The 20,920-nt window shown below is 34.6% G+C and overlaps 2 protein-coding genes across 2 annotated transcripts; one reads left to right on the top strand and one right to left on the bottom strand.

The window, feature by feature from the left end:
- Positions 1–366: 366 nt before the first annotated feature.
- On the bottom strand, positions 367–13,073 carry LOC105327679 (E3 ubiquitin-protein ligase LRSAM1). The gene is made up of 24 exons (XM_034444595.2): positions 12,934–13,073; positions 10,611–10,662; positions 10,226–10,455; positions 9,935–9,988; positions 9,717–9,761; positions 9,541–9,612; positions 8,721–8,789; positions 8,455–8,539; positions 8,185–8,349; positions 7,827–7,874; positions 7,568–7,695; positions 7,207–7,236; positions 6,958–7,080; positions 6,667–6,754; positions 6,199–6,366; positions 5,532–5,631; positions 5,104–5,194; positions 4,592–4,747; positions 4,366–4,461; positions 3,585–3,683; positions 3,354–3,485; positions 3,126–3,263; positions 2,695–2,802; positions 367–2,326 (listed from the first exon to the last, which is right to left on the bottom strand). The coding sequence occupies exons 3-24, from the start codon at positions 10,445–10,447 to the stop codon at positions 2,129–2,131; spliced, it is 2,415 nt and encodes an 804-aa protein (XP_034300486.2). The 5' UTR covers positions 10,448–10,455; positions 10,611–10,662; positions 12,934–13,073; the 3' UTR covers positions 367–2,128.
- A 2,665-nt stretch (positions 13,074–15,738) lies between these two features.
- On the top strand, positions 15,739–18,825 carry LOC105318025 (nmrA-like family domain-containing protein 1). Its single transcript, XM_011414885.4, has 4 exons — positions 15,739–15,876; positions 16,461–16,981; positions 17,615–17,808; positions 18,372–18,825. The coding sequence occupies exons 2-4, from the start codon at positions 16,462–16,464 to the stop codon at positions 18,570–18,572; spliced, it is 915 nt and encodes a 304-aa protein (XP_011413187.2). The 5' UTR covers positions 15,739–15,876; position 16,461; the 3' UTR covers positions 18,573–18,825.
- The last annotated feature ends 2,095 nt before the right edge of the window (positions 18,826–20,920 follow it).

Here is a 20,920-nt window from a genome sequence, read left to right as displayed (position 1 = left end):
ACCAAATAATGGCTATTTAATGTCAAGGATAATCAATGCATACTGTATATCTGGTAATTTTCGTGATGATCTAATTTTCGCTTTTTTCACAATCTCTTTCAAATCACATTGAATATGCAGAAATTATATCCTGTACTATTTTCTATAAGAAACTTTTAAAATCGCAGAAATGACTAATGCAAATTAAAGATGCTGTATATTTTCTCCATTTTCGCATATTCTTTGACTCAAAAAAAAAACCCCAGATATATGGTATGAACTTCTTTTTTTAAGTACAAGTGTACTTATGAAAATGTATATCTCATTTAGGAAAGAAAGCAGCAATACTTAAAAACAAATGTCATTGCAAACATCACAACTCATGACTAGTATTTTTATTTTATTACACAATTTATCATAATTGATTTATTCATGCTATAAATAATTATATCTGACTATATGAACTAATAATGCATAATAGTGTGCAATATTGAGGTCTTCAACACAGGTTTCTTGTTAGTCAATATATAAACATGCATGAAGTTAAACAGCACACATCTAAAATGATTACATATGATGCAAGGTAGAGCATTCAATATGATAAAATCAATTGGTAAAAAATTAGAAAGTTTCTTTTTCTCTTTGAACTTCGATTGGCAAGCAATGATGCAAAGTGCTTTACATCTTACAGCCCCCCCTCCCTTCTCTTCTAGGTTAAATCTACCTGATAATAAGGCCAGGACAATGTTGAATTTAGATAAAGTTAAAAAGAGACATCAGGTGAAAACTGGGCATAACACAAAACAGAAGTTAATGTTCAAGACAAAGTTTAAACAATATATATGTGCTACTACAATTTCTTCAGTTCTTAGAAAAAAGAGTTGTTTTAGCTGGACTTTGTTTTGATTTAGCCTGATAATGAATTAATTTTAAAAGTTCTAAATTTATTGTTCCAATACCTTGGAACATGATATAGATAATTATAAGCTTACACGAAAGAGCGATTCTTTTACAGTACACATCTTCAATATGTCTAGTGAAAAATTGCCAAAATTAACTTGAAATTATAGATACAAGATGTTCATGCTAATTTCTTTTGTGTTCCTGCATTTATTAGCTGCCTGTGTAGGCACTCGAATTCTTCATTTCATTGAGCACACAAACTGTCTTTGATTGAGCAAATCTCTCCTACCCGCAAAGCAAGAGAGTTGGGTGTATTGGTAACAATCTAACGGTAAAGAAAGACCTTGTCAGATCAATCAAGTTTCTTGTTCAGTTCACAAAATAGAAAATAATATCACCATTTATAAGGATACAATATATAAAAAATGCCAAAGTACATACCGGTAAAATGTACATGAAGAGATAAATGGAACGAAATAGTAATTGTCTCATTATTACATGTACACTGAATGCATACTCATTATTACATGTACACTGAATGCATACTCATTATTACATGTACACTGAATGCATACATTGTACACATTTATTCAAGTACAAGTTCATTGTATGATAATTAATCAAAAATTGCATTACAACAATAACAATGGGTAATAGCATTGCACAGAATGAAACAAGAGAAAACAACAAATATGAACAACAGCCCAGAACATAACTGCTTTGAGTAAAACAAGTTCACAGCCAACAAAAGAACAGTTAGTTAATTTTATTAAGATACACTGTTTTGACAGTGTTCATTGGTCATAGCACTTGTTTCAGAAGATAATCTTAATCACAAATAAGGAAGAGTGTTTGCTTTGATTTTGCAGCTACACATGTTCCATAACTATAAACAAAGTTTAATGAAGAGTTATTAGCTATATAATAACTGGTATCATTCCAGTACCGGTATATGCACATATATGTAATAAAGATGGGGGATACACAACTGATATAATCAAACATGTTTAACATAAATACATCGAACACCAATTACTAAAGCATTACTGTAAAAAGGGACACACAGAACCATGAATTGATTGGATTTACTGTGTATCAGAGTTACGTCTCAATGCGGGGACTATCACACTTGTCACAAACGTCATCAACACTGACTCGTCACAATTATCACACCTGTAATTAACACCGACTGATCATACTTGTCACACCTGTAATGTATCACTAACTCAACAGCCACAGCTGACCACTACACTAGCGGTGCTGGAGGTGGGTGTTCAGTGGGCTCTGAAGGGAGGGCTGCCAACAGGGGGTGTTCCGAAACCACGGCAGTGCTGAGTTTGATTCGCTGTACAATAGCTCCTCGACACAAGGGGCACTCTTTGAGGGGAATAGAGCACTCGTTACAGCAGCAAACATGGCCACAGGACAAGAAAATTACAGCAGACTATAAAATAAAATACAAAATTCTAAATTCAACACAATTTGCAGAATTATTCCACAGACATGCTTTGTAAAATATTTTCATCTAAATTTTCCAGAAATATAATATGAGTTCTGCCTTATTTTTTTCACCCATCAGAATCATGAAAAGAATCCTGCATACAGGATATCAAATACTGTTATACACAATACAAACAAGACTTGACTTTCTACATCTATCACATAATTTACACTTTTAAATTTCAATCCATCCTTGGTTGATGGGAAAGAATGGAAAAATGCAGAGAGAGTTATCTCAATGCTTCATTGGTGAATGTTTCTAAAGTGCATACATATTTATTTGCTTTTAAAACAACATATGAAGTACTGTACCTGTCTGTCAAGACATATCACACATTCTGAGTTAAGTCCCCTTGCAAGAATAGACTCTTGTCTCACTAGAGGAGCTGAAGGAGCCGGGTGATCAAAAGTCACATCCTCCTGGAACAGAAAAGATTGTTGAACGTATATAAAGTATATACACGGTACATCTACAGCCCAAGCTTTGCATGCATACCAGTACATTACTGATTTGTTATCAATCAAAATTATGATCCACACAAATATAATAGAAGTATTGTGTTTTATTCTTATTTATGGGCATTGATTAACTTTCTTAAATTTCTTTAAAGTCACACTTTCAAGGATATGTAAATGAATGGCCAATGATATGAACATTTAATGTTGTGGATCAACTCAACGTCAAAATCCAGATAATTGGAGACCACAGCATCATTATTGATTTATCAAAGCGAATTGGTTACCGTATTTCTGAATTTGTCCATATTGACGTGACTTGGACTTGCTTCTGCCTCTTTTTGTACTGAGGCTCTTTTTGATGTCCTAAAATTTTCAACATTTTTCAAAATGGATTTTCGTAATCCAAGTTCATGAACTCCCATCTGAAAATTTACAAAGTATACAATTATATACCATAGAAACAAGCGACGATTTTAAAGTTACACACGCAAAAAACCTGCTATTCACTGAACCTGTTTAAGGTCATCATCTGTCATTTGCAGCAAGGTTTCTATGGTGATACGATGTCTAGCAAACACAGGGAGGTAATCCTGAGCCCCAGAATCATCTAGCACTGTTACCACGGCGATCTCTAAGCGATGCTCCTACAGAAAACAAAATAACATTTATAAATCTTTGTTTTAAAAAAAATCTATCATGTAAATAAACAAGATTGGTAATTGCCGCTGAGATAAACAACAGACCTGGTCCATGAGAGCCTGTGGTTTGCGGTCCATGAGTCGCTGGTACTGGACCAACCAATAGTCTGTCTGTCCATCCTCCTTCTGTTGCTCCATCTCAGCCTAAACACAGAGAGACATACATGTACACCGAGTATACTCAACAACACACAGTCAAACATACAATGAGTACACTCAGTAACTCAACAGTCAACCCATACACTGTGTACCTTAGAAATACACTTCAAACAAACACCGAGTATACTCAGTAACTTTATGTAACTTAACAACACAGTAAAACATACTGCATACAAGGTTATTCACTTACATGTATTTTCACCAAATTATAGATTTCTGAAATTTCCCCCCAACAGATTGGCCCACACACAGTACCGGTAGGTATATTCAATTAACCCCTAGTAAGGTCTTTTAAATATGCCCACTGTCAATGAGAGCCATTAATAGGGTAACAAAAAACCCATGTATCCAGGAAACTGAGCACATGTATACTCAGTATTTAGTGAAATTGTTAATGATTACACTCAGAAAATGATAAGAACATACATGTAATGCAACATACCCAGACTGAATTTAACCATATCAACAAATCTTATGGAATCTTGAAATAAAATGGATCTAGAGTTTTGAGCATAAACTAATGTGCTTATTGCACTTTGCAATTAAACTATGAGGTCCATGTTTAAATCCATACACATTATTTGTAATGAATTTAGCTGTTAAGTTTTAAAATGGCTCACAACATTATTCAGAGATTTCTCTGATGACATTAAGTTAAGACAATTACCAGTCGCTTCCTGAGCTCTTCTCTTCGGCTCTCCTGTTCACTCATCAGTTGAGACAGTAATCCCAATAGTTCTACTCTCTTCTCAGCCAGACGATTCTGTTTTAAAACATAAGTAAAATGCTAAATTTCATCTCCCTGGTGACAAAAAATACATTTTGTATTTTGAAGGTTAAGAGACACCCTTCCTTATTGAATTCCTCTTAATAGAGTAATAATCCATGCTTACAATTTCATCGTCGGTCCGTTCCTCTTTCCTCTGAAGCTCCACTAGAGTGAGACCAGCGAGTTCTTCCTCTATCATATTAATCTGCTGAGTAATTCTCTGGGTCTTGGCATCCTTCTGAAGCTGTAAGGCCTCAAAAGCATCTCTCTGGAACTCTTCCTGAAAATCAAAGATTGAATACAGAGTAAAACTCGTAGGATTAAAACATAACTTAAAACATGCTGATTTATTCCCTTTTAGACAAACTTGGAGATGTTTGAAAAATATTTAAGGTTGAATAAAACACTGGCCAATACTGTAAACTTGGTCATTTACGCTGGTGGTTAAGTACACATTTTCTTTAGTCAAACAATATGCGTTGGTATTAGTATTAAATGATTTACAACATTAAAGTTTTCATTGTTGTAAACATATGAGTGGGGAAATATTACGCGGTTTTAAGCTTACCGTATAATTAGTTTAAATTTCCCCCACACATAACTACTTTTACAGTATCGCATAGAACTTGAGTGTACCTGTTTCTGTAGGACATCTATCATGTTGGTGAGGGCGAGGTCCTTGTGGTGGAGAATGCTGTGGACCTGCCCCTGACTCGTCACCTCCTCACTGAAAAATCAACTCAACAGTCACAATCATTATCTAGTTTTGTTAAACCTCAGTCGGTGAATATTTTCTATGTATTAAAAATTACAACAAATAAACATGCTATTCTCTCTAACTGTGAAATAGTTTCTGTGCTATCTGCCTATTTGGACGATTGCAACTTTGGTGTCTTCTTCGACAACAACTAATTCCCTCGTCTTCGGAAATAGTTCCTATGTCGGGGGACAATAAATTTGCTATTGTCCTCATAGCAAGTAAATAGGTACTTGCATATAATATTGCTGAATGCACCACACATATTCCAACAAATCAACACGAGTCTTTGACTAATTGTACTCACTCATGTAGGGCCTGTCTCAGAACGTTGTCCTTATTGTTGACATAACTTGATCTGAGACTCTCAAACATGTCCGACTCTTGTAGCATGGACTCCATAGCTCCTGTAATAGATTCAACCCAATCTTTGATTTATCTGGTATTTTTGTAATAGTAAATTGTAAGAGAAATTACTAGGTATCATAATGATACCTGTAGGTCTTTATGCTGATGTGTTTTAGCAAGAGACTTGACAAAGAACTTAATTAAAAAAGCGGAAATTACATTCCACCTAAATCACTAAGCAAAATACACAGCCAAATGTAAAATATTACAGTTGTAAAATAATTGGTAAAATAAATTTTGATATTCATAGGTCTTTTATAGATCTTGTTTTTTTATATTTAATGCTGTACTTTCTGCTTGCACTCTTAATGATCTCCGATCCTCCGCCATGTCTATTAACTCTAAATTATATGGGGGGTTTTATCGTACAATAAATCTGCCTTTTATATAACTTTGTGAAATGCATGGATACCATCAATAAATTTCAGAATCTTTTTATTTCATTTCATTTTTAACATTTGAAGGACAAATAACATCTTTATGGTGAAAAAAATACATTGAGGCTGAGGGTCGGAGAACCTAATTCAGTGATATACAAATGAACTTCAATAGTGAGTAATACGTACTCAGGACTTCCTGTTTGCGTAAGTTCTGCATCTCCTCGTTGCGGACCACAAACAGCTCCTCCTCCTCGATCCGTTCACGCTCCATTAACTCCAACAGTTCCTCCGTCTTCCTCGCCTTTTCTTGCATCTCCAGCATGTTTTTAATTAACACATCTGTACCGATCTCAACTGAACAGGATTAATAACAACAGTTATGTTTATCATTTAGACCTGGAGTTCATGCTTTATTTTTTTCACAGTACATCAGATTATTTTCCTCATCAAAAATATATATTATCAATATAATATTGCATCAATTTCTTAATACTGTATAATGTTAAAAGGATAATATGACTAAATTCAGCAAGTAAGATATTACTATACAAAATAATAATTTGTTAATCTAAAATCATCAAAAAGTTTCAATTTAGGAATATTTTGTATGCATACAGAGATATAAGACAACAAACATAAAATATAATAGCTTACCTTGATGCATGTATTCTACAAGTTTCTTTCTCTCTTGCCCCTTTCCATGGAAAATAGTCTCCAGTTCCTTGTCCATCTTATTTTGATCCTAATAAAATAAAATGCCACCACAAAAATAAACAACCATGGTATTTCATGTTGAATTACTTTGAACTGTATGATCACTCACAAACTAATCACAACTGTAAGTGCTGAATTTTTCGGAATTAAATGCCCCTTGTCTACAAATAATAAATCATGACTGCCCATGTTGAACATCTTAACTTAATGCCCATGGCCTACAATGCTGACCTGAGCCATGGCCTCTATGAAGCGCTGCTTCTCCTCTATGGCCTGACTGGCCAGCTGTGCCTGCTCCAACATCTCCAGCTCCAACAGTCTCTCCAGCTCTATCCTCTCCTGTCTCTTCTTGTCCTAAAACATTTGAAAATAGAAATTAAGAAATGGGTATTTCTTATTGCCTCTATAAACTTTTCAGTTTGACTTATGGTAGTATGATGTTTTGTTATGTGTATCAGTTATTATATAAAGCTCACTTACCATTATTGAATTGTAACTATCAATGTTTTTCTGAAAGAAAAAAACAAACCAGATAGTGAATGATCAACTCAATTCAAAAATCTTTTTTTTTAAATTTTACATTTACATACAAAAAGATCATTGCAAAAAAGGCAGAATTTAAATCTCCTGGGCAAAAAGAGCTCTGTCTTGATATATACGTAAAATTAATTGTTAAAGCGAAAAGATTTCATTTTTCTCTTTAATATCAATCTTATGACTAGAATTATCATATCAAAATATTCTAGGTAAATCTGATAGGTAAAAATAGCCCATCCTGCCTGCTTTAAAACGAAACCATGTATCAAGTACATTGACACTAAAAGTCTACATAGAGTCATACCTGTAAGGCATTCTCTTCCATTTCATAGGCTTTCGAGAAGGAGGATTCCTTGGGGGTCAGCATTAGATTGGGGGGTTCCAGAATGTCTAACAGGAACTTTGAGGGTGGTTCATACTCCATTTTACACTCTTTAGAAAAACCAAAACAATGAACTACTGGTCAATGTCAAAAATACATGTACATTGAATCATTCTCCAAGCATAAAAAAAATCATTCTCCTGATTAAAATTTCATCAAAGCCATGAATCTTAGCACTTACCTGAGCATAAAAACATCATTATTTTCTCTGTGCCCTGTTTACATATATCTAAAAAATAAACAAAACAAATTTCATATGAATTTATTTAAGTTAAAGAGGATAACATCATCATCAGTGTTTAGAACAGTAAAACATGCTTATAATGAATTGCCAGCGACGGAAATTTTGCTTCATTAAAAACGTAATACGTTATATCTGTTAGCTTAACAATATGTTTAAAACCCATGGAGAATGTGAATCACTTCACTATAAGGATCAATTTATTATAAGTGTGTTTGCTATAAGCATGTTTTACAGAACATGGTATAAAAAATATCAGTTAATATATTGGTTGTGTCATTGTTTACAGAGTACACACCATTAGAGGGGTAAGTGATCCTGTGGACATCAATGACTAGAGTCTCCAGTGTTCTAACATTACACAGCTGTGGAGGCAGGGAAGTGATCTTATTCTCAGATAGGTCCAGTGTCCGTAAACTCTTCAGGCCACAAAGAGATGGACTCACAAGTTTAAGTCGATTTCCTGTATCAATCAATCAGTTTAACAATGTGAAGAACTACTGTAAGCTGTAAGTATTAATGAGCCAAGAATCATGTCAACAATAAGAAAATACATGTACATCATTACCTTTCATATTCAATGTTTGCAAGTGCTTCAGATTTTCAATACTGTTTGGCAAAATTGATATTCTATTTCTTTCCAAATTCAGGACCTGCAAAAGAAAGAGTACATGTATGTGTTTTTTGATAAAAACATTCATGAAAAACATAACTCCCTGGTTTTAAAAATAATTTTTAAATTGCAATTGTAATACCGGTACACAATTTAGTTTAACTAAATATATAACTATATAAGACAACAAAGTTATCCAAGACACATTTGCATTACAGTACCTGTAAACAAGTCATATTTCCAATATCTGTAGGTAAAACTTTGATTTCATTGTTGTGGAGGTCCAAAACCTGTAGGGTGATAAATCATTGAAATCAATAAGTTTACGTTCTAGCAGAGTTACCATTGTGAACAGTAGCTTTTATTATTTATTTTTCTAAAAGCCCAAGCCAATAACAAAGATATAAAGCAGGGTTTAGTGTCCATTTACATTCCAGAACTATCTGCGTCAGTAAAATGTACACTAAACTTGACATTGTGGCTTATGAATTTTGGATAACAGCAGTCATCTTAGATATTATTTAGTTCAGTGCCTTAACCCCAAACTCGAAGGCATGAGAGGAACACAATTAATTAAAGATAAATATTTTGTCTCTGTAATGCTCAAAGTAGACTTTGGAAAAGATTTGATGCACACACGTATATATATATATATATATCTATTATCTATAAACTGGTACTTGGGTACATGCATAATTATGTACAAGTACAGGTAGATCTTTGATCTAAAAGTCACAAAAATGTATTCAATGCCAAGACCTTTTTGCATAAACCTTAGCATAAATACAAGTGCAGTAGATATTTGATCTAAAAGTGACGAAAATGTATTCAATGCAAAGTATGACCTTTTTGCAAAAACCTTAGCATAAATGCACATCTTACATAAACTTGCTTGACGAAGGTTATCTGACACCCTTTAGGGAAAATTTTAAAACAAAATCAGAAAAAAGATGTTTATCTTGAATTTATTTGTATGCCCAAAAGGAAGTCTTTCACCTGTAATTTTTATAGGGGCAGCTAGAACAGGGAGGTAACTCTTACCCTGACAGTCCTCATATCAATACATTTTCCGCCACTTAGTGATCCAAGCCAGTTATCTCCTAGAAAAACAGCCTACAAAACAGAAGCATATTAAACATCAATTTATTGGAAAATTTATTCTCTAATTTATGATAGCTGTGGTTTTTGTAATTTTAATTAAAATTTATCTGTCTTACCTCCTTGCTCAGAATTTTACTGAGAGAAAATACAAGGGGTGGTATCTACAAATAAAATTAGGACCAACATTTTAATTCAGCACAAATGACAAATAAGTACCAAAGAATTTACGATAGCTCGTTAAAAAGAATCAATTAATACAAAATTGTTAAATTTTTTTTCATGTAAAACACATTCATTCCTGTTACATGTAATCAAATTCTATCATCAATCATACCTCTTCCAGTTCACACTTTGATAAATCTATTGTTGGTTCAGGACTTTCTTGTGCCTGTAAAGTACCAATGTAAAGATTCATTTCTTGTTGTTTAAATCTAATATACACACAGAGATACAACAGCTAGTAGTTTAAATTCACCATTTATTCCGCATTTATGCAATAAAACAGCCTACAAACATATTCTAAGATACCCTTAAACAGTACTGAGGTAATTCATATAGTAACTGTGTTTTACTGTACTAATATAAATACCAATGTAATTTTGATAGCTGTCGTCTAGTAACTTACCAAATACAGCTGGTGGTCCATACGTTTCTTGCATGCATCGCTCTGCTTCCTGAAGAGAGAAGCCATGCCGTGTTTGAGTCCTGATGGGGTGGATGGACTCTGGCTAGAGGAGCTGGTGTCTACTGAGTCAGAGTCAGATCCATCCCCTGAGGCCTTGCTCACCTTACGGGAGTGACCGGGGTTGTGTTTACCGGTGGTATGTTTTCCCGCATTCTGTCCCATCAACAAACCTGCCGAAAATGACCCAGATTCTTTTTATTGTACAAAAAGTGTTAATACTCAATACAAATAAGCAGAATGAGTTCGTTAGTGAACATCAGAATGAAGAAATTGTGGAGTAGTTCACAATCTGAATGTCGCGCCGTGATCAGTTATATGGTCTTACCTTGCAATCTGAGGAATCAGCAATCAGGTTCTTTTATGTGAGGTTAGAATTCCTGTAATCAAAATTCAGACACTGAGAGAATGCACATCAACAAATCCAAACCAGTTTACATAAGTAAATACTACCAACTGAAATAATGATTATCTCTCCTCTCATCTTGAACATATCATTGCATATTGGTAGCCTCTATCATGTTTTGAAAGATAATTGCTGAGACTGATTCTAAATCAACTTGTCTCAATACCAAACACAATCAAATCAAGATACTTTCATTTACAAAGATTTGCTAATCAATGAATGAAATTTAACAGCTTATATAAAATAGGAAATGAAATATGAATAATTAATAGTCTAGGTGGCTTTAGGGTAGAGATATACAGACTGAATACTAAGAGTTGTTATGCCCATGCACTATGTTAAAGGACAGTATATCTGTGAATAATTACATATTCTCCTAAGAACAGGAAGCCCCTGTATGGATTAAGGTGTAATAGATGACTTGGTTTGTTAATGACTACTGGCCACTGCATCTTATTATCAGTTTTTGCATATCATTATATTAAATCAGTTCTTGCATATCAACATACAATGTGTCAACGGTTGAGTCACACCATTGTTACCCCCCCCCCCCTCCCCCTTCAGAAAGACAAACAGAAAAGTGCATAAATGTCTTCTCCTTAAGCAACGTGCAACATCTTGATTTTATCAACACAAAATTTTTTTCCCGCAAGCAAAATTTAAAAGCTATAATCTTTATTTTGTCATCTTCAAACCATGAATTAAGTGATAGATGATATCAATTCCAGAAAACAAATACATAAAGCTACAAGGATTAATGCGGTCTACATACATCACATAATGTCAATTTCCAGGCCGGCATAATATTCAAATTTGGCACATAAAACAAACAAAAACAGGTAATATTTGCAAAATATCACATTTCATGAATAAAAGTTGTAAAAAAACCCCAAAACAAAACAAGATCTTTAGGTCATATAAGAAAAATGGTTTTCTACATTGCCGATATGTATTGTCATTGTTTTTATATCAATCAGTATAATTACATAATGCATGTATGATCACAGATTGAATTTATCTGCATGACTTCCTCATTATTAGCTGGGTTTTTTTTTTTGGTCATAAACAGGACTTGACATTAAGAAGTCATTACCAGGCATTTCCAAAATAATCAGTTGGTGTTTATAATTTGTGTCTGCATGGATGACCTGATAGTATTGATTTCCCTAATAAAAAATTGTTTATTAGCTGATTTATGTGTATCATGTACTATCTTTAAATCAATACATCATTATAACACATATAAAGAGAATCAATAACCAAATTACCAGTACACTGTTCTAAATAAACATTTTTTCCAAGCCCTCCCCCAACCCTTGTTATGTAATAATTGCAATTTAAAATATTTCAAAATAAACATAGTAAGAAAGCCAGTGCTAGTGCTAAATATGCCTTGAGTAACTTAAGGTAAACAATATGGTATGTCTTTTCCAGGAGTTTGTAGGAGTGATCCTAGCAGGTGACCAGGTTTAATAATCTTAATTATGGTGAGTACATCGATAGACAGGTGGCAAGCCCTGAACCTGTACCAAATACATTAAACTACAAGGTTTATTGTCTCCAGGGATTTTGCATTGAGGCACACCCGGATGATAATATTTAAATATTGTGGGAGGTATTCCGAATGGAGAATCTCCGTAAGAAATCTGTTTTCGTTCCTGTGTATTTTTCCGAGTAAAAATGATAATGTGTCAATGAAGATATCTTGGAAAATTTCCCTTTCATCGATTTCAATTGCACTTCTTTCACAAGTATGAGTATTTTTATTAAAAAATCGCCCAAATGTGCTGCATAAATATCTTTGGAACAACTATAAATTCATGATTTTTTAATGCTTCCAAACCTTTTCTGGCAATATTTCTGTCACTTGAAAAACAACGCAATAAAGATCAGATTTTTTTTTACATATATCTTACTCCCTAAGTCAAATTAAGTTATGTTAAAGTTTCATTGAAATATCAACAGATCAATCACAGTATCTCATAGAAAATGTGAGGTTATTGATTGGGAAGCTGGGTTAAAATATAATTAGAAAAGTTATGACATGGCATGCACCCTCGAAACTCATTCAAATAGTATGACAGTTAAAAACAACATGAACATGAATACAATATAAGACAATGAAAATAAAATGCAACAGAAATGTCAAAATAAAGTGTTATCAAACAATAAAGTTTGGCGTTTTATTAAAACTTTTATATAATAAAAAAACGTGTATAAATTGTGCCAATATGTCGATACATACCTTGATATAGTCTTAAACTTCAATAAACTCGTTGATCTTAAAACGAAACGGATGAATGGTCATTTTGCAATATTTACAACATGACTTACTTTCTCCTAAAAGAAGAGAACCAGCCAACAAGAGTCACGTGATACAATATTTATCTTATCAGCAGCGAATATTGACTACTGTTTGATAGGATACAATTCATCACCAAAGCAAAGTTTACAAATGTCAGTGTAAAAAAAAATCTAGGTTTACTTGCCTTGATTCATCAAATCTCAATTCAATTTTCTGTACCATATAAGAATTAAGTCCCACTGTTGCAAACGCAAACGATGATACTATAGTCATACTACCCCCCCTCCCTCTTTCTAATTTTTTTTCGCGGGATAATTTAATCTTGGAAATGTTTAGTTTAAACAATATTTATTCATTACAGATTCAAATACATTTACATGATGATAATTACAATTGTAAGATCGGGAAACAAGCCATAGGGCTTATATTAATCCCTCTCTTGCATACACTGCAGAAATGAGAGGTGTGAAATGAAATGTAAGTACAAGGAACAAAATAGAAAAATGTGTCAAAAATCAAAGTTGGAAACACATTTTATGAGGTAATGAAAAAAAGTTAACAAAATAAAATATCATGAAAAGAATATTACAATATATTCGTTGGTTGAACATCAGAACAGAAATCTAGTATACATAATCACGTGTTAATGTTCAAACACATCCATACAAAAAAGAAAAGGTGGCTTTATTTCTTACACCAGTTATGTGTACGTTTTCAGTACAATTTTAACTCAATACATGCTAACACATCATAGAGATACCGTAGGATTTTTGCCGATTTACATTAATTATTGTCATAAATATAAATATAAGTGGTGGGAATAAGATAAAACAGGCATCCGAAAAAGGGTATTATTACATGTATTGTACAACATTCTACGTTTATACGTCCCTGGAATTGAAATTCACATTTTCCCTGCGATTAACTCGTAAGGGAAAAGGGGGGGGGGTGGCATAGCATGCAGTATTCATATATCTACTTCAGTTGCCTTCGGGTGAAAATAAATAATCTATTCATTGTATATATGCGTATGAACCCACTTTATTAGAGACATAATGAAAAAATGAATCAATCATTTATTTAATTTTTTTTTAATCTCACCAGTTTTAATCTGGGAAAAATGAATCCGGACAGTAGCATCCTAAAAATACTTTAACATTTAACACCCACCCCTCCCTCCCCGGATTAGGATTTTGAGGATTCAATTTGATGAAAAATTGTTTTTACTGCTCGTCAAGTTTTCGAATAAGTCTAGACCCCCACCCCCACTTTTGATTTGCTTCCGACACCTTTGCATTAAAAGTTTGAACAGTTCGCGGATAACCACTGCCTGATCCGTTTTTCTTTTTTTATTGTTCGATTTTCGTTCATCAGTTTTAATCCAAATTTGCTAGCTTAAATCTATAAACCTTTAAAAAAAATTGTTATGCTTATTGAATTGTAGGTTGCTGCAGAAAAAAAAAGAATTAATAAAATTAATGGTACAATATAATGTATTTCTCTTCTCTCGATCGAAGACTGCATACAAAACCATAGGCGTTGGAACCGGGGGGGGGGGGGGGCTAGGGGGGCTTAGCCCCCCACTTTTTTTGCAAAGTTAGACCTAACCATTAGGAAAATTGCTTTCAATTTGCTTCCGACGCCAGTGAAAACAGATACACCATTGTGCACTTGACTTTTGTTTACACAGCAACAGAAAAGAATTTTTACTTGTAAATTCAGATGCATTTGTGAGATCGATTACAATCCCACTTCTAGGCTAAAGATTCGTTTGAAGTTTGACTTTCCGGTTAAAATGAAAGTTGTGACATCCCAATGCAGAATCGCGCCCAAAATACACGATCCCCTCCCATTTTGGCCGATGGGAGCTAGGACGACTACATGCAGACTATACCATGGCTCGATACGAATTGTTATGTTGAAATTTTTGAGCAAAATTTTGTACTTACACCCATTAAAAATTCAAAAATTATTATATGACCTCATCGCATGCAAACAACTGCCAACTATACAGTGTATGTAATAGAAAGTTGTATGCTGACTCTGGGCCGTGGCTTAATACGGTGCAATATAACAGAAAACAGATGCAAGAGGGTTCCTGGTTTTGGCTTCGTAATTTTAATTCATCACAGACAATTAATGGTTAAGATTTTCCTGTTTCCGAATTAGCCTTCTGAAATTAATTCAACTTTATAGATGAAAGTTCAATTTGAGGTAAAATGACTCTAGATACACTGAATAATAGGCTTAACATATTGTCGGAATTCAAATCTGCACTTTTCCACTGGCTGGGAGATCTTCTGCAAGATAAACATTTATTTTCTACTTCATTTTTTATCATGTTGATCTGCTCATGGTCTGTTAATGAAGTTGTATGTGTGCATGACTCTTTTTATGTCAATGATCCTATCAACTTCTATGAATTCTAATTTAAAAAAAAAATAGAAAGATCGATTACTTAAACCAAAAATGCATTGCATGTATATGACATAAATCTAGCAGACTTTTACAGGCACCTTGCAATGTTTTGATGCCATTCGTGTTGGTGCATAAAGTTAGTTTTGTACGCAACTTTAATGCATGTATAACCCATTTGGGCGCAGTAACAATATTTCGTAACAAAAAGCGATTGGAAATCCTTGCTTGTATATGATTTTTCAGACTTGTATAAATAAACAATTCTAGAGAAAAAAAGCTTTCAGTTCTTTCACAGAGGCCATGTATTGATTCAGACGACCGGGTCTTTTGATTAGAACAGAGTCTGCGCACTGCGGCGTTGCTACACGCCACCGCTAATCCCTTACATTGGAGTGTCATGAACGGGTCTCCAATACACGATTTAAAGATTTGATCAAAGCTGCATGTCTATGTAAATTTTCACAGGTAAGGCATTTAAATTTTTGTTTAAGTTTAATAGTTTATTCATCAACGTCTCTGCTAATTGATCCCACCAGTACTGTCATATTCTCTCGCGTTGCATTCTGATAATTGGAAATCAGTAACTAATTAAAACACTTCGTAAAGATTTTTCAAAACACGCGACGTAGATAGAAGTTTGTGTATCATGCAAGACATTACTTGTTGGCAGCCACTATTTTGGTCAGAGATTAATAAGTCCCGTTAGCATTTAAACTACAAATCAAACTTTTCCAATGTCTCGAGTGCACACAGTGTTCTCGATAATTCTCCGAGTGCCAACAAAAGACATTGTCGTTTTTCAAAAGAAGAAATTAATAAAATAATAACATTCTATTCTGATCAAGTGGCCCCAGTTGAACTAAACTCTTAACAGTATATATACAAACCTACTTCAATTTAAAAGCATTTCATATTTTCAATAAAAAATACTGTTTTGTCCTCTTTGCATGTACATAAACCATTCAGTTTTCAGATTTACCGTTTCCTTAGACGTGTATATATAGATATATGTTTTAATAAATTGAATTTCTTATTTTTTTAAAATTTAGAATGGCCAAAGTCATTGCCGTGTTTGGCGCCAATAGCGCTCTAGGTGCTGCGGTTGCAAAGAGTCTAGCAAGGGACAGTAACTTTATGGTGAAAGCCGTCGATCCGGACGGTTCCGGTCCGTACTCCGCGGACATCAGGGCTAGTGGCGCCCAAGTGGTACAGTGCAATCTGGAAGATGTGGGAAGTATATGTCAAGTGCTCTCTGGATGTGAATGTGCTTTTGTAACGACTGTGTCCAATTTCAATAATCCAGATTTTATGGACGAGGAAATTAGGCAAGGAATGAACATTGCAGACGCATGCGCAAATAGCAAAGTATCACATGTTGTGTTCAATACCGGCCTTCACACAATTAAAATCATTGGAATAGCTGCCCGGCATTTGGTAGCCAAAGCTGAAGTAGAAGCCTACATGAAAGGGAAAGGTGTGCCTCTGACATCACTCATTGTACCCACTCCCTACGAAGATCTCCTTGGCATTCTTCGGCCACTTCCGGCCGGACAGAACAACAGGTGGCTGGGTACGTTTATCGTTCCCCGAAATGAATTTTTAACACTTCATTTATATTAGCGCGAATTAGGATAGGACGAATATTGATTGTATTAAGTTTTCAATTTGGCTGCTATCGCTCTCTTGACTTTAAATTGTAATTGTTCAATGTGATAAGACACAAGCCATTTGGTTGATAGATTAAGTATATGTCTTCCCTTTAAATTTGCTGGATAACAATCTTATCGACGAAAAATTTCCCTTATTTCATAAATAACTTGTAAGCAATAGTTCAAACCATTCAGGTAAACCCAGTTCAAGCATTGGCTACGCAGTATTAAAAGAGGACCCGGGTTTTTTTTTGCAATTTATTTTGAGATACATGTATATGCTATTATGCATCCGTCAAATTCAATGTAATGACATTGGATTCTAACGACCAAATGTTATATATCTAAGAGAGAGAGAGAGAGAGAGAGAGAGAGAGAGAGAGAGAGAGAGAGAGAGAGAGAGAGAGAGAGAGAGAGAGAGAGAGAGTGTCTGTGGTAAAGCCATGCAAACGAATCCGAGAACCAAAATTTCAATCAATATAAATTTATGTAACCATTTGAATGAAAAAATAAAATAAAACAAGATACATAGACATAAGCATCCTATTTTGTAGCAATCCCCATGGGCATCACGTCACTTGACATGATCAGTGTTGATGACGTTGGAGACATTGTTCGCGTCATCTTTAACAACAGAACCGGGCACCTGCACAAAACACACAGTGTCTGTGGCGATAAGCAGACCATCAAAGAGATGGCGCAGATTCTGTCCAGACATCTATCCCCGCTCTACTTCCAAGACAAACAGGTACTTGTACGCACAGCTAGGCACCTGACGTTATATATTTTTCTCATAATAAAAATAAATACCCCATATTATTAGATAAAGCTTAAGGGTATTTATTTTTATTATAAGAAAGATATCTAATGTCAGGTGCCTGTGCTTGTATGTTATGGCGAGAGAAACTCGGCATCGTCGCAAACTGACTACGAATGAATCCACAAGCTCCATCAAACCCGTGGTTGTTCTATATATGTGTGTATTGAATATCTATACATGATTCATGAAAATATGTCTCCGCATAATATCTGAGTTTATGTGAGCAATACATAGATATGCTAGGCATCATCCCAAGCCTCGGTCCGGAGTCTGCATGGCTCTCTCCTCTAAAGTGAGATATGATCGTATACATGTTGGCCGTGGTTTGCCACTATACATTTCATATAACAGTCGATCTTGGCTGAGATTCAGCTCGGTTCGAGCCGAGATAAATGTATAGTTAAGGCTTGTAATACTGTAGTAGTTCCTGTTTCCCTACACTTAATTGGTTCGATCGGTGGACTAACCCATTCTCTGTCTCCCCCATATAGGTGACGATACACGACTACCAGCAGCTGAACTGTCAGTTCCCGTGGTCCCAGGACTATGCCAACATGTTCGACTTCTATCTCCGAGTGGACCAGAGATTCAACGTGGACGCCACCCAGAGAATCAGCCCCTCCGTGCGGATCAGATCTTTCGAGGAGTGGGTACAAGCAAACGCAGGGAGGCTCAAGAAGGCTTTCTCTTGAAAACTCATGGTGAACATTGTTTTAACATTGTAATTCAATGTACCTATATATGTACCTGAAATTTTGATTTTGTTCACATTCACGAAACAATTCAGCAATAAATACAGAATAGTCACGGTTCACTGAACGCAGATTTTGATTCGCATTACGTTGTACTCTCCGTCCATGAAATGTTATATGTAAATTTGTTTTGTGTTTATGGATGTTTGTTTTGTTATTTCTTATACCAGAATGAATCTTTTATTTATAAGTATAGCTTTAAAAGCGTTTGTTTTTAATTTTTGTATACAGGTAACTAAAAACTCATTATATGCTGTATACATATATCAAAGCGAATTGTATACAATTGTGTTTGTAATTCTATATATATATATATATATATATATATATATATATATATATATATATATATATATATATATATATATATATATATATATATACACACATGTGTGTGTGTGTATATATATATATATATATATATATATATATATATATATATATATATATATATATATATATATATATATATATATATATATATATATATATATATATATATATATATATAATGTCTACATTTTCTAGTGTGCCTATATATGGATCTTGTTAACTCTGCAAACCTATATATAAAAACGAAAAAATAGAATCTTTATTTTAAAATATCAATTTATTGCGCTAAATCGTATGAATCAATTTGTGTTATAACTTTGATATGATGGAAACCTGCTTTAGCCTTATTGCTATTTAAGACACTATGCGGGTCTCGCGTCTAATACGAGACCTCTGCTTTGGACTTTGTTCTGATGCTTTATGTGTCGAATGGATGGCAAGTTCCGCCAATCAATCCACGAGATAGTTCTAGCTGTATAGTCAAACTTTTCACTGATTACGTATATAAAGAATCCACCGTATCTAACCTTATAAAAGGGACTGTAGCCATCTGTCTTCTATATACTAGCGTCTTTTTCTAATTAACAATTGTCAACTGATGACTCCATGACTTAGGACAAACTGACAATTGAAAACTGTTAAGCAGTAAAAGACACCAGTATACCCTCTCTGGTCCCAATATTCGGAGAGTCCCAATGCTTCCTTTAAGGGCTAGGGCTACTTGTAGCTAGCATCTTCACTTCAGTTTCTTCACAAGGTACAAACACCGTGAACCCAATAATGCTGTCCTCTTGTCCGTATGCAGACACAGGTGCAGTGACTCTATGTCTGGTCGTTGTGATGTCTGGACAACTTTGGAGGATATTATTGTTTCCGTTCCAGCTCAACCTGTATCTGCCAATCCGACCCATCTACAAGTAGCAGGCTGCCACAGTACTTGCCCTTTACTTGGTGGACTGTTTCACGACTCGTCTCTTCTTCCCTTGTTCAGTACATGTCTGCTAAGACTGAGCTTTTCGTCGTTTATCCACCAATATCTTCCTTGCTGGAGAGCCATCTTGCACCAGAACAGAATGCGTGCAATCATAACCCTTTCCCCCCACATCTGATGATTTTGTTTGTTAAGTCCCATCTCAGCAGGTCAGGTTTAACAAATCATCAGATGTGGGGGAAAGGGTTATGATTGCACGCATTAGCAGATTAGGATCGATGAAGCACGAGAACTATAATCTCAAAAGATCAGACCATGTTATGTACATTTCCAGCTCAATTTAATAGACCATGCATCTTGTCACCAATCGACTCCTTGCATGGTCTCATCTACAATGATGAAAAGGGCACAATCGCAACTTCTCGGGCCTTTCCGATAGGCTCGGAAAAACACCTCGAATGTATTACCTAGGCGTCCATGACAACCCCCTATTTTAAAAAACTTGATATAAATACAACACATTTTATGATCTGTTGAGATGTGAGCTACACTTCATTAAAGTAAACGATATCCATTAAAATAAAACACAGAAGCGACATACAAGACTGTCCAGCCGATACTTATTTTAATGGGAAGCGACTACATTTTGTATAAAATTCTAACATCCTGTAAAGTTAATACATTCGAGGTGTTTTTCCGAGCCTGCCGAAAAGGCCCGAGAAGTTGCGATTGGAAAAGGGCATAAATAGCATGGATTAAACTTGTGATAGTATATTTATATGATCTAAGGGAAGTAACTGTTGTGTATGAATGTATGAGTATGATGTGAGTAAGAGTTATGGTTCTTTGTGTGTATGGTCTGGGATTGAGCACGGGAAAATAGCCATGCTGATGATGTGTGCGTGCGTGAGAGCATGATGTGGACTTGTATACATGTGTCATGAATAAACCTATTCGTGAATTGATTTAATTCGTTATATTCTTCAATACCGTTTAAAATTTGGTCGATGAAGCAATTTCATAA

The sequence above is a fragment of the Magallana gigas genome, chromosome 2 (genome assembly GCF_963853765.1).
Source record: "Magallana gigas chromosome 2, xbMagGiga1.1, whole genome shotgun sequence".
Taxonomy (NCBI): domain Eukaryota; kingdom Metazoa; phylum Mollusca; class Bivalvia; order Ostreida; family Ostreidae; genus Magallana; species Magallana gigas.
Note: the sequence above shows the minus strand (reverse complement) of the source record. Positions and strands in the feature narration are given on the sequence as shown.